Genomic DNA, 14,065 nt, shown 5'->3' with positions numbered 1-14,065 from the left:
GGAGTGCTGGGGGCTGCTGGGGGGGTGCTGGGGAGTGCCGGGGGAGTGCCACTGTACACATTGTGGCAGTCACGATGCAAAATAATATATGCAAAGATTTGGAATCCCCAAACCACCAGAGAGTGAGGATCCTTGCATAATAAGAAGCTGTTTCGGGACACACAAATTGTATCAGAGGGCTGACGTTAGGTCTCCGATAGGTAACGCTGAGAGGAGTTACAGCTCAGTAATCTATTCATTGTAGCTGAGGTAGTACAGACAATAAATAATGATATCATTTATTCACCTCTTTATACGAGCCGCTAAGGGAAGGTAATCTGTATATCTGTATATCAGCTCTTCTACTCAGAACAGTCCCTAGTGTTTACCTTGCAACATACGGGTCCGCTAGTGCAGCACTGTCCGGAGTGTCATGAGGATGCTCCCATTGGCTGTAACAGACGGCAGGGTGCCTGCCCACTGCCAGCAATACTGGCTTCAGGGTGCCCGCCCGCTGTCACAGCAATAAAGGCTGCAGGGTGCCTGCCCACTGCCACAGCAATACTGGCTTCAGGGTGCCTGCCCGCTGCCACAGCAATACTGGCTTCAGGGTGCCTGCTCCTGCCACAGCAATACTGGCTGCAGGGTGCCCGCCCACTGCCACAGCAATACTGGCTTCAGGGTGCCTGCTCCTGCCACAGCAATACTGGCTGCAGGGTGCCCGCCCGCTGCCACAGCAATACTGGCTGCAGGGTGCCTGCTCCTGCCACAGCAATACTGGCTGCAGGGTGCCCACTCGCTGTCACAGCAATACTGGCTGCAGGGTGCCCGCTCGCTGTCACAGCAATACTGGCTGCAGGGTGCCCGCTCCTGCCACAGCAATACTGGCTTCAGGGTGCCTGCTCCTGCCACAGCAATACTGGCTGCAGGGTGCCTGCTGTCACAGCAATACTGGCTGCAGGGTGCCCGCTGTCACAGCAATACTGGCTGCAGGGTGCCTGCCCGCTGTCACAGCAATACTGGCTGCAGGGTGTCTGCCCGCTGTCACAGCAATACTGGCTGCAGGGTGCCCGCTGTCACAGCAATACTGGCTGCAGGGTGCCTGCTGTCACAGCAATACTGGCTGCAGGGTGCCTGCTGCCACAGCAATACTGGCTTCAGGGTGCGTGCCCGCTGTCACAGCAATACTGGCTGCAGGGTGCCCGCTGTCACAGCAATACTGGCTGCAGGGTGCCTGCTGTCACAGCAATACTGGCTGCAGGGTGCCTGCTGCCACAGCAATACTGGCTTCAGGGTGTGTGCCCGCTGTCACAGCAATACTGGCTGCAGGGTGCCTGCTGTCACAGCAATACTGGCTGCAGGGTGCCCGCTGTCACAGCAATACTGGCTGCAGGGTGTCTGCCCGCTGTCACAGCAATACTGGCTGCAGGGTGTCTGCCCGCTGTCACAGCAATACTGGCTGCAGGGTGCCCGCTGTCACAGCAATACTGGCTGCAGGGTGCCCGCTGTCACAGCAATACTGGCTGCAGGGTGCCCGCTGTCACAGCAATAGTGGCTGCAGGGTGCCCGCTGTCACAGCAATACTGGCTGCAGGGTGCTGTTCCAGGCACAAAACAAAATTAGGTCTAATTAGTACCACTCATGAACTTAAGGAGTTGGTGAACAACCTGGGTTACATCAATTATGGCATTAAATATAAAGGAAATATTGTACTAGTCCCAATGCTCATTCTTGCACTTTCTTTCCAATACCGCCCTGCTGCATACATATATTTCTTATTACATCCATGAGGAGGAGTTATATACTTTCATCTCTTCTCCAAACCTCCCGTAGCACCAGTGAGCAGGTACCTAGGTCTCTCCCGGGTAATCCAGAGTCCCCAGCCCTGATAGATGCCTATAATTATGGATCGACAGCCAGGACCTTTCTGCGGACAATACTAAAAGGGTTATTAGGAGAGCTGTTCTCAGTGAGCCAACAGCCACATAATCATAGAAGAACTATTATTAAAATAGGACTTTCTTCTTCAGGGTCCATAGGGTCCACAGGAATTACCATGGGGTGTATAGTTGAGCGATCCATTGCACCAAACAGCATGGCTTTGAGGCTCCCAGCATGCCCTGGTCCTCATCCCTATATACCCCGCCCCCAGCCACAGGCATTCAGTCTTTTGTTTGGTGCGCGGCAAGACCAGTCGCACCTGTTATACAGCGGCACTGCTAGGCAGTCCTAGGCTTTTATTATTTTTCTGATCCGCTAAACTCTGAAGTTATTGAAACTTCAGAGTTTAGCGGTATCTGGCGCGGATAATGACGCAGTACCGCGACTCCTACCTGCACCGGCGCCAAAACACCAGTACTGCTATACGCCCTGAGGTTCTCAGCAGGGCTTAGCTAGCGGCTTTCACTGAGGTCTGGACTACAGTCGGATCATGGAGATGTCAGGTAAGCGTTTCCTCTCGGGGAATAGTGCGCGGCAGTCTGGCCCTCCGGTGGTTGCGGGTGAAGGTCTCGTGTAACGTGTCCTCACTAAGGCGGCTGGGGCCATATCGCCTGTCGCCGGGGACGGGTAGTAAGACGCACTAGTCAGTATCTTGCTACTGTGAGGTCAGCGTACCCGGCCATCAAAATCGCAGCCATGGGGAGAGAGGCGCACCCCTGGCTGCTCCTCCCCCAGACGCGAACTTCCGGGTACGGATTCCCACGTCTGGTTCACTATATCTTACCACCTCGTGTATTGAGACGCTTGCAGTTAGTGTTTGTGCGTGTTCTGCTGAAGCTGTTGGTCTCAGAGGTCTGGTCTGTCTCTCTGTATAGCTCTCCTTTGGGTTTAGCATATAGCACTCTACATCCTACCACAACCCCCTCGGGGCTGGTTAGTTGATACAGAGTAACGAGGTACACATTCCAACAGGAGGCAGCGGGACTTAACATCAAGGATAGCAGAGGATCTCGGCACCTGCAGGACTCCGGGCAAGTTGACAGACCGGAGGGTACGGGACGCTGACCCTCCATAGCGCAACTACCAAAGACTCTGGACAGCACCTTGTTTTCTAATTGCCAGATTTTTTTCCTTTTTTTTTTTTTCCGAGACTATTGATGCTTTTGCATGTACATAATTTTTATTATCCTGAATTTTTGATTCTATTCTATACTTCCCTCCATAGTAACTTTATCAAGGCTATTATCAGTCTCTCCCCTCTGTTTTTTTTGCCCTGCCCCACCCCAGCATTTTCCTTTATTGATGCAGAGAGGAGCTTTGTGACTCCACTTAATTCTCTAACACAGCAATAAATACATCTACAGAGAACTTAGTCATCATCATTTACAATAAGATTCATTTATACATTTACTAATTTTCAAGCTCAGGCAGATATTTTCTTGTCGTCAATTATAATATAGTGGTCTGGATCACCCCCAGGTGCCTGCTGCTGATTTACTTCCTAGAGAGTAAGCGCAGGTTCTACTCATTTAATTAAGGGGCATAAGAGAGGTTCTCATCAGTCTTTGGGCCTGATTCAGACCCACTCGCGAGCGGCTGTCCGCTCGCAAGTGGGTCGATGTTCTGGACTGAGCATGTGCACGACGGAGGGAGCTCCGTCGTGCGCATGCGCCAGACGTGACGAGCGAAGGAAAGTCCTTCGCTCGTTGTGTCTGATCAAAGGGGGCATGCTGTCGATGTTGTTTGACAGCACGCCCCCTTTGGTAGGAGTGCCGGGGGCATGCCACCCTGACGGGGGCGTTCCCACGGGAATGCCTCCCGTCAGAAGCCGGCCCACTGACATCACTAGTGATGTCAGTGGGAGTGATTTTGGCTCTGATAGAGCCAAAATCACTCCGGAGCTTGCGGTTGAAAACCTCAACCGCAGGCTCCGGCTCGCAGTTTCGATGGTCGCGATGGTCACGACCATCGCGGCCATCAAAATGCACGCTCGTATAGCCTGTGGGTGGTGACCCACAGCTATACGAGCGTCCAGGAGGACGCTCCATTTTCATGGAGGCCGGCCCTCATTCAGAGCGTGCGCTCTGCTCAGAGCGTACGGCTCTGAATGAGGGCCTTTGCCTCAAGAGTCTGACTCGGCCTCCTCAGCAGACTCTGATACTCAGCGTTCTGGGTCTTACTCAGTGGGAGAAGACCATCAGTCCCTTGTGGATGTCCCCTCTCTGGGAGAGCGTTAGAGCTGTCCTCAGTATAGAGGAAGAGGAGGCCACGCTGACAGCCAAGGCTCCGGTCTTTAGACGTCAGAAGGTGGCTAAGGATTATTTCCCTCAGTCTGAGCAACTGATGAATCTCATGTCTGAGGCATGAGGCACTCCTAGTAAGCATTTCCATGCTACCCGCTATATAACCTCTCTATAACCATTTGCACTTGGTGAGTGTAACAAATGGGAAGTTCCCCCATCAGTAGATGCTCATGTTACAAGATTGATCAGGAGCGCTACGTTACCCATTCCTGCAGCATCCTCTCTGATAGAGGTTACAGATAGAAAAATGTACAATTATTTGAAATCCATGTTTTCATTATCTGGAGCTATTACCAGACCAGCTATGGCTGTAGCCTGGGTGGCCAAAGCTATGGAAGAATGGACAAGGTCTCTGGAGGATACTATGCCTGATGCTACAAGAGAACAACAGTCTCTTCTCAGTCACATGCGAGAATCATCTGTGTATATGGGGGAAACGGTTATTGACCCAGGTATTTTGGCTTCTAGGGTCTCGGCAAACTCGGTTGCAGCCCGAAGATCACTTTGGCTAATAACCTTGAAGGCGGATGCAGGGTCCAAGAAGGCCCTGGAATCCTTGCCGGTTGAGGGGAAAGTACTGTTTGGGCTAGAGCTGGATGACATAATGACTTATTTGGCAACACCAAAATCTGTTGAATTGCCATCTTTGGGCCTGATTCAGAGCCGTTCGCTATTTGTGGTCGTTCGTTCAAAAACAAGGGGTGGCTATTCAAATGATCCGTTCGCAAATTGCAGTCTGTTCCCACCTCTAAGTCTGAACGAGCGAGCAAAACATACGCTCGTTTTTTTGATAAAAACGCCCCCTGGCCGCACGCACCATACGTCATGTCCGCTATTTATTAGATTAATCGAGTACATCGTACAGCGTATGAACTGCTCGCTATTCTTGTGGTTGTTGTTTTCAACCGCTATTTTGCGAGCAGTTCTGAGTTAAAAAAAAACAAGTGACGTGGTCAATGACGCTGCTGTATTAATTATGCACTCCCTTAAAACGCCCGTTTTGACCTTTAAGCACGCCTGCGTTCAGATCTCCACTCCCCGTTTTCAAGCACCTTCCCCTGTTACCACCCACATACGCCTCATTCTGTCACTCAAAATAGCAGGCCCTCGCTATATTGCGTACCAACGATTTTCGGCCGCACCGACTGGTTCGCGCATGCGTACTAAAAACCGTACGCATGCGCAGATGTGCGAACATCGCTCGGAACGAGCGTACTGCCGCTAGCGAGTGGCTCTGAATGAGGGCCTTTGACTACTCCTAGGAGGCAGTCGTAATTTCGGTCCTGTCATCCACAGGGTAGGACAAAGAAACAATCTTCCTCCAGACAGTCATTCCTACAGGAAACCGCAGCCCAAGAAGTCTTGGTCAGCCAAACGCCCTGCTTCCAAGCCAGATGGTAAGCCTACTGTCTGATGGGGCAGGCCTCCCCCTGGGGGGTATCAGGGTTGGAGGCTGACTTTTACAGTTCACCCAGGCCTGGTATCAGACAACTATAGATGCCTGGGTGCAAGAGCTGGTCTCTCATGGTTACGCAATCATGTTCCTGAGGCATCCCCCTCAGAGGTTTGTGGATACAACCCTGCCTGCAGACCCGGTCAGGGCTTTAGCTTACCTCGAGTCTTTTGGGGCCCTCCTGAAATCGGGAGACATAATCCCCGTTCCTGTGATGCAACAAGGAAGGGGATATTATTAAAATTTATTTTTGACTCAAAAGCCCAATGGGTCACACCGCCCTATCCTGAATCTGAGGTCTCTCAACAGATTCATCAGGGTGCCCAAATTCTGTATGGAGACCCTACAATCAATTATGCTGGCAATTGAGCCGGGAGATTTCATGGTCTCCCTGGACATACAAGATGCATATCTGCATGTCCCGTTTGCAAGATCCCACTAAGGCTTTCTGAGATTGGCGGTAGATCAGCAACATTACCAATTTCAGGCTCTACCCTTCGATCTAGCCACAGCCCCTCGGGTATTTACCAAGATAATGGCAGTCATGATGGCTCATCACAGACGACAAGGAGAGGATACTACTATATCTAGACGACCTGATATTGGTGCAATCTCAGGAGATGTTACAATGTCATCTGCGGATGACCATTGTCTGCCTAGAAGAGAATGGCTGGGTAATCAATTGGAAAAAGTTGTCTCTTTCTCCAACTCAGCAGATTGTGCACTTGGGGGTGTTGCTGGACTCTCTGGGACACAGGATTCTTCTACCAGAAGACAAGATTGTGGCACTACAGTCTCGTGTGCGCAGTCTACTCTGCAAGCAAACAGTGTCAATTCACTTGGCTATGCAGGTGCCGGGCTCCATGGTATCCACATTCGAGATGGTAGCCTATGCCCAGTTAAACTCCAGGTCCCTGCAACAATGGATCCTGGCTCATTGGGATGGTCAGTATCATCGAATAAAGTCTCAGATGATTCACAGCTTACCAGAGGTTCATTTCTCCCTTGCATGGTGGCTGGAAATGACTAATTTAAACAAGGGTACTGGAATGGGTACTTCTCACCACGGATGCAAGTCTGCAAGGATGGGAAGCAGTGACAGGTCATCACACCTTTAGGGAAGGTGGACGGTCCAGGAAAATCACCTACCAATAAATATATTGGAGCTTCGTGCAGTGCACAAAGCACTCTTACTGGTACAGGACCTCCTACAGGGCAGGCCTGTCCAAGTTCAGTCCAACAACGCAACAGCAGTGGCCTACAAGGGAGGCACACGAAGTCTGGCTGCCATGAAGGAAGTGGCAGAAATTCTGCTGTGGGCAGAATGCCATCTTCCAGCAATCTCGGCAATATTCATCCCAGGTGTTCTCAACTGGGAAGCAGACTTCCTAAGTCGCCAGGACATTCATGCCGTAGAATGGGCTCTTCATCCGGACATCTTTCAAATCCTGGTGGGCAGGTGGGGAATACCGGTCGTAGACCTCATGGCATCATGTCACAACCACAAGGTCTCCAGGTACGGGTCCAGAACAAGGGACCCCTCAGCTGCCTTCGTGGATGCTATGGTGGTGAGGTGGAACTTCAGGTTAGCATACCTGTTTCCTCAATCTCCCTCCTCCCAAGAGTCATCAGAAAATTCAAGCAGGAAGGTGGCAGGATAACACTAATAGTCCCTGTCTGGCCCAGGAGGCTTTGGTTCTCCGATATGACAGGTCTATCCATAGACCATCCACTTCCACTGCCTCTACGGCCAGATCTGCTAGTGCAGGATCCCTGCCGATATCAGGATTTACCATGGCTGGCTTTGACGGCATGGCTCTTGAGTCTTCCGTCTTAAAGGCCAAGGGTTTTTCTGCTTCTGTGATCCAGACAATGTTGAGAGCAAGGAAGCCTGCTTCCACCCGCATCTATCACAGAATTTGGCATTCATATTTTGTTTGGTGCTTTCACAGAAAATATGATCCTAAGATTTTCAAGGTATCAAGAGTACTGGCTTTTCTACAAGCAGGATTAGACTTAGGTCTTCACCTGGCAACCTTGAGAGTCCAGGTTTCTGCATTGTCAGTTTAGTTCCAGTGCAGAATTGCCCCTCTGCCCGATGTTAGAACATTCTTACAGGGGGTTCTTCAGCTGCAACCTCCATTTCTCCCTCTGGTGGCACCATGGGATTTATCCTTGGTACTCAGGGCGCTGCAATCTCCTCCCTTCGAACCTTTGAATATGGTGGACTTGCGATGGCTGACAGCAAAGACAATTTTTCTCCTCGCTATTGCTTCAGCTCACAGAGTTTCTGACTTGGCAGTTCTGTCACGTCGTTCTACATATTTGATTTTTCATCGAAATAGAGTGGTCCTCCGTACTAATGCGGGTTACCTTCCAAAGGTTGTTTCCCGTTTTCATATAAATGAGGAAATTGTAGTCCCGGCCTTTCACTCTTCAGACCTGTCTACAGGTGAAGCTTCCTTGGATGTGGTCCAAGCCCTGCGTATTTACGTGGATCGTACCAACTCTATCAGGAAATCAGATTTGCTTTTTGTGTTATATGGATTTCACAAGCAAGGCTGGCCAGCAAACAAACTTTGGGTTGCTGGCTACGTATGACTATTTCTCATTTCTATACACAGGCTGGTCTCCCTGTCCCTAACAAGGTGACCGCTCATTCCACTCGGTCTGTGGGACCATCATGGGCGGTTAAACATGGAGCCTCAGCTGAACAGCTGTGCAAGGCTGCCACTTGGTCTTCCGGCAATACTTTTATCAAACTCTATGCATTTGATACTTTTGCCTCCCAGGGTGCTTTCTTTGGGCGGCGGATTCTCCTCTCTGCGCAGGAGTGTCCCCACCCTTAAGGGGTCTGTTTTAGGACATCTCCATGGAAATTCCTGTGGACCCTGAAGAAGAAAATTAGAGTTATGGTATAACATACCTTTTGTTAACTCTTTTTCTTTAAGGTCCATAGAGTCCACAGGATGCCCACCCTCACGCACCTGGCCTCAGGGGGATCTGTTCTTTAGCCTTTTTGTATCACAGATTCCCTCTTCGTATGTTGAGTGTTCTTGTGTACATTGTACTTCCTTCTCCACTCTCCGTCTCTTGCCGTTAGGCTTGGTTAGAAACTGAGTGCCTGTGGCTGGAGGCGGGGTATATAGGGAGGAGGACCAGTGCATGCTGGGAGCCTCAAAGCTTTGATGTTTGGTGCAATGGATCTCTCCCAACTATACACCCCATGGTAATTCCTGTGGACCCTATGGACCTCAAAGAAAAAGAGTTAACAAAGGTATGTTATACCATAACTCTGATTTTCAACAATATCCAGCTAATCCAAAAGTCTCAGCAGAACTTTAAAGATGTCCCAAGAGGTAGACCTGTAAAGGAGCGAGGAAGGGGGAGAGGGGGGACATAAGCCCCGCTGCCTGGCTGAGGACATTCAGGAACTGATATCTGAGGCATTTTGTCACTCCGGTAGTATCCGCGCATATCGCGCTTACTCAGACTTCCCCCGCTTTGGTGCTGGCCTTACTGGGGGATGCTAGATAAGGGACACAGGACGGGCTGCAGCTTAGACCCAGCTCCTCCAAGGTCACTGCACTCTCTACAGGATTATTGGCAAACAGAGGTCTTCTTAAACTTCATTCTTACACTTGAAGTTTGAATAAGAAGCACTATCTATATCTATTATATATATCTGTGTAACTTTTTTCCCCCTTATATATATATATAATGTAGAGGTTGAAGATTAGTCCGGCTCACACATGTGCACATGGATCCAGCCTTTACTATTGCCGGCAGGTGACATCGAGGAGCGGAGTATCACCCAGCCGCCCCGGGCAACTTTCTGTGATGATAACTGTTATTTATTATCACTGGGTTAAGTGACGATAGAAAATCTGCTTTATTGCTGTACATGAGAACGTAGGCTGCTAATCTACATGTATGTAAGGTGTTTGTCCTTCTTATTCTAACACATTGTTATTGTTTCTTATGTAGCCAAGATGACTTGCCAAGCATTCTCACCACCTTGCACCGGAGCATCGCAAATGAAGTTTATCGCTGTGGCCGTAACAATCGTGTCGTCACGCAGATGCCATCATACAAATCAGAGTTACGCAAAAGACTCATTTTACCACCTCCCTCAAATGAAGATGAAACAAGCTGACAATTCCGATACATGAACCTTCCTTAGAAAATGCACTGAAATGACTCTGTACGTGGCGATCACTCTCTCCTTATTATCTATGTTTCTCTATCCTATTAATTGTCGAGCCGCAGTGGCGTAAGTTCATCCCAGACACCCGGAGGCAAGTTATCATTTAGTGCCCCCCTAACCCCCATATTTACAGCCCTAAATGGGGTGAATATATCGTGGGTGATGGAGGAGGTGCCCCTTCAGTGCCTCCATTGTCTCCCATAGTTCTGCCCGTCGAGCCATTCATACATGATTGAGTACTGTTAGCAACGTGCCGAGTTCAGATTCACCAACCTGATTGATTACTATGGGCAATACCCCCAGACCGTACCCCAGTATAGAGAGGCCCACCCCTTCCCCAATGGAGTTGGTAAACGTGATAGTGTCTCACGATGGCTGCAGACTTTTATTACATCTTAATAACTGTAGAATAGTGAGGTATGAGCAGCTCCCCTTGCTATATCCCCGTGTATGCCGGGTCATTGCTGTACCCTGTGCTGTGTAACCCCCCACTCGTACCTGCACCCTCGCTCTCCTCTGCCCTCTCACTGCACTAACAAAGTGGTGTGGCAATTGCAGGCAATGAGTGGGGGGTAGAGGTGTGTAATTAGGTAGTCCCAGGGGAGGGGGCAGCTATCAAGAAGTGAACCAATGTCAGGGCCGGCCCAAACTAGATGGAGAAAGAAGCATTTAAAGAAAGTATTACTCCGTCTCTATGGTTTTGGGATTAGACGCTGAAAAAGCGTTTGAATGAATTTCTTGGCCATTTATATTTAGAGTCATCGATGGGCTTTGGCGGAAGATTTTCTAATGGTGTTGCCGCACTTTATACTGCTCCTACAGATTCTGTGTTGGCCAATGGGGTCATCATCTCCAATGGCACATGACTAGGTTGCCCCTTGTCCCCTTTGAATCAAAGGAATCCGAGTGAACGAGGTTGAACATAAAATTGCGCTATATGCAGACGATGTTCTTTTGGCTGTATCTGATCCGACTTCTTCACTTCCCTATCTATGGCAGCTGCTCGAGTTACAAGATCAATACACGAAAAACAGATGTTTTAGACTTTTATATTCCAGGAGACCTCAAAAATACTCTGGAGCGTAATTATCCCTTTTAATGGCATAGATGGGCAATATTTAGTGGTTAATTTAAGTAAAAATTACCATCAATTATACCAGGCCAACTATCCCAAACTTTTAGCACAATTTAAGACGGATATTGATAACTGGAGTGGCTGCTATATTTCGTGGATTGGTCGAATCAATGATGTCAAGATTAACCTATTATCGCGTTTGATGTATTTATTTCAATCCTTGCTAGTACGAGTTCCTCCATATGTTTACAAATACCTACATCATATCACCTCCCAGTTTATATGGTGCATAACGTTGGGTTTCGTTCTGATCGAAATGAATAGTACACACACGTGACCATTTCAGTGAGTACAAATGAACACACTTTATTTACAAGTAACAAACAAACAATTAACATACAAAGTATACAGTATACTCAAGTTTGGTCTATGTAATCAGATGACACAGGTAATTTATCCTCTTCAACATAAGATGTACTTCATCTGGGGAGCCCTCGTTTTAACAATGCCCAGGTAGTCCAATATACATTGCAGGCACCATGTACTGCAGTCTCAGGTCCATGCACGAGCCAAAGAGCCTTTGTCTAGGTCTTGATTTATATACCCTAGTATGGAGTGTTGGCATTCCGGATATTAAGCCCATATTAGTTACAGTACATAGTGGGTATTAAGAACTGATTGGTACAACATAGCATGGACCATTCTTACCTCTTGCACATGCTCTGTAAGCACTAACATACACTAGACAAAGAAATACAGTAATGACGTGTCCTAACGTCTGGAGATAAATTCTCAAAGCCCCTTTGTGTAGTATAACCCATAGTGCTTAGCGTCTCTACACATCTTACAATGGTCATTCTATTGGAATGTGGCTCACTGTCTACTGATAACACCATATAAGCTATGAATGGCTCATTATACATCTACTAATAGTGACAGGTACAAGTTAGGGCCTCTCAATTTATGTCTTGTTTGACCTCAAAAGGTGAATATGACCATTCTATGCTTAGACTGCAACTACAATCTCTTTTCAAACCTCAATGGGGCCTAGCAAGGGTTGTGTGTTACAACTTATATGCCTATGTAGAAATTAATTATTTAACCCACTGGTTACATATGGTCTAAAAAGCGTCCTCAGATTCAACATGGTATTTTACAAAATTATACCTCTAGAGGTGGTCTAGGTCTCCCTAACATTAAACTTTACTACCTTGCAGCTAGACTCGCCCAGTGTGTTTTGTGGAGCCAACTGAAAACTGAGAGAGTTTGGGTTATGATTGAAGCAAACACTTTACAAGTAGACTCGCCTTCTACTCTGTTGTGGTTTCCTCGGTTGTCTAGACCTAAGGTTGTGTCAGCTCCTCCAGTCATATCACTTTCTCTAGAAACATGGGATTTTGCTAATAGACGATTTCGTATCGCACCACACCTGAGCCCTGTAGTTCCTCTGTTTAATAATCCAGACTTTCGTCCAGGCTGTCGCTCTGCTTCTTCTAAATGCTTCCAATCTGGGGGGATTAGAGTTTTGAACGACAGTACTCAAGATCCGATGTTCCCCACTTTTACAGACATATAAAATAAATTCAATATACCACACAAACACTTATCAATCATTATAGATAAGACATTTTCACTCCACCATAAAACATCGGCTTACAAGCAGACCACTAACCATCTGTGAATGATTAACCCTTCGCGATACCAGTACAAAAGGTCTTACTTTAACATTATATTCTGAACTTTCACACTCAGGGGTAAATTTACTAAGATTCGATTTGGTCCCGATTTGTCCTGTTTGTCAACTCGGATAGGATCGATCAAAAACGGCCGTTTTTTTTCACTTAAAAAATTGGGAATTTACCAAGCTCCTGGTTTTGACAGGATCGTTTTGATTGATGGTGTATTTGGTCGATACTGCCCGTTTTGAAGTCCCGATTTAAATAGACGAATTTCTCTACCGAACAAGCAGGCTGCACATATCAGTGAAATATGTGCAGTCTGTTTGTTCATTATTTTATATTTTTAGGGTTCAAATTAAAATTTTTTAATTCTGTGAGGTCCCCCCCCCCAAAAGCATAACCAACCCTAGACTTGCCAGCCTGTCCTGGTACCTAAAATTACGGGGAACAAAACGTGTAGGGTTCCACCGTAAATTAGGTACCAGCACCAGGCTGCAGGACCAGTCCCGGTTTTACTTATAGGGGGAAAAAAATGCATAGGGGTCCCCCTATAATTAAAACCAACACCGTATCCTTTCTAGCGGGGGACTGATGCCACAGCCAGGGGAGCCCTTTCACCGGGCCCCCCAGCCAAAGCATCAGTACTGACCGCTAGTCAGCCAGGCCAAGGATCCCTGGGGAGTTGGGGACCCCCCAAAAAAGGGGACCCCTCTCCAGGGCACCCCTGGCCTAGGCTGATAGCCCAGGGCTATCCTCGCCACCCTAGGGTGGTGGGTGGCAGGTTGATAGTGTATGTAGTGTGTAAAAAAATTGATTTAACAACATTGTCCCTGGCCTGGGCTGACTAGCGGTCAGGACTGATGCTGCGGCTGGGGCCCATTGAAAGGGGCATCAGCTAGAAAGGGTCCGGTGCTGGTTTTAATTATAGGGGGACCCCTACGCAATTTTTTCCCCCTATAATTAAAACCAGGACTGGCCCTGCAGCCAGGTGCTGGTTCTTAAATTACAGTGTTATTGTGTTATTCTCTTTTTCTTCTGTTCTCTCTTCCCCCTTTCGTTGTGTATTGTCATGCCACACTCCTTTCTCTGTTATTGTGTTATTCTCTTTTTCTTCTGTACTTTCATCCCCCTTTCGTTGTGTATTGCCACGCCACACTCCTTTCTCTGTTATTGTGTTATTCTCTTTTTCTTCTGTACTTTCTTCCCCCTTTCGGTGTGTATTGCCACGCCACACTCCTTTCTCTGTTATTGTGTTATTCTCTTTTTCTTCTGTACTTTCATCCCCCTTTCGTTGTGTATTGCCACGCCACACTCCTTTCTCTGTTATTGTGTTATTCTCTTTTTCTTCTGTACTTTCTTCCCCCTTTCGGTGTGTATTGCCACGCCACACTCCTTTCTCTGTTATTGTGTTATTCTCTTTTTCTTCTG

At 48.0% G+C, this 14,065-nt stretch overlaps 1 protein-coding gene across 1 annotated transcript in view; it reads left to right on the top strand.

Moving 5' to 3' along the window:
• LOC148436173 (caspase-8-like) overlaps window positions 1-12,161 on the top strand; it is a 141,320-nt gene extending 129,159 nt beyond the window's left edge. The window contains exon 9 of the mRNA XM_088465250.1: window positions 9,664-12,161. Coding sequence (XP_088321376.1) covers window positions 9,664-9,832 — 169 coding nt within the window. The 3' untranslated portion in view covers window positions 9,833-12,161. The remainder of the gene's footprint in view (window positions 1-9,663) is intronic.
• The last annotated feature ends 1,904 nt before the right edge of the window (window positions 12,162-14,065 follow it).

The sequence above is a fragment of the Taudactylus pleione genome, unplaced genomic scaffold (genome assembly GCF_031769625.1).
Source record: "Taudactylus pleione unplaced genomic scaffold, aTauple2 ptg001928l, whole genome shotgun sequence".
Lineage (NCBI taxonomy): Eukaryota > Metazoa > Chordata > Amphibia > Anura > Myobatrachidae > Taudactylus > Taudactylus pleione.
The sequence above is the reverse complement of the archived record's forward strand: the minus strand, read 5'-3'. Positions and strand labels throughout refer to the sequence as shown.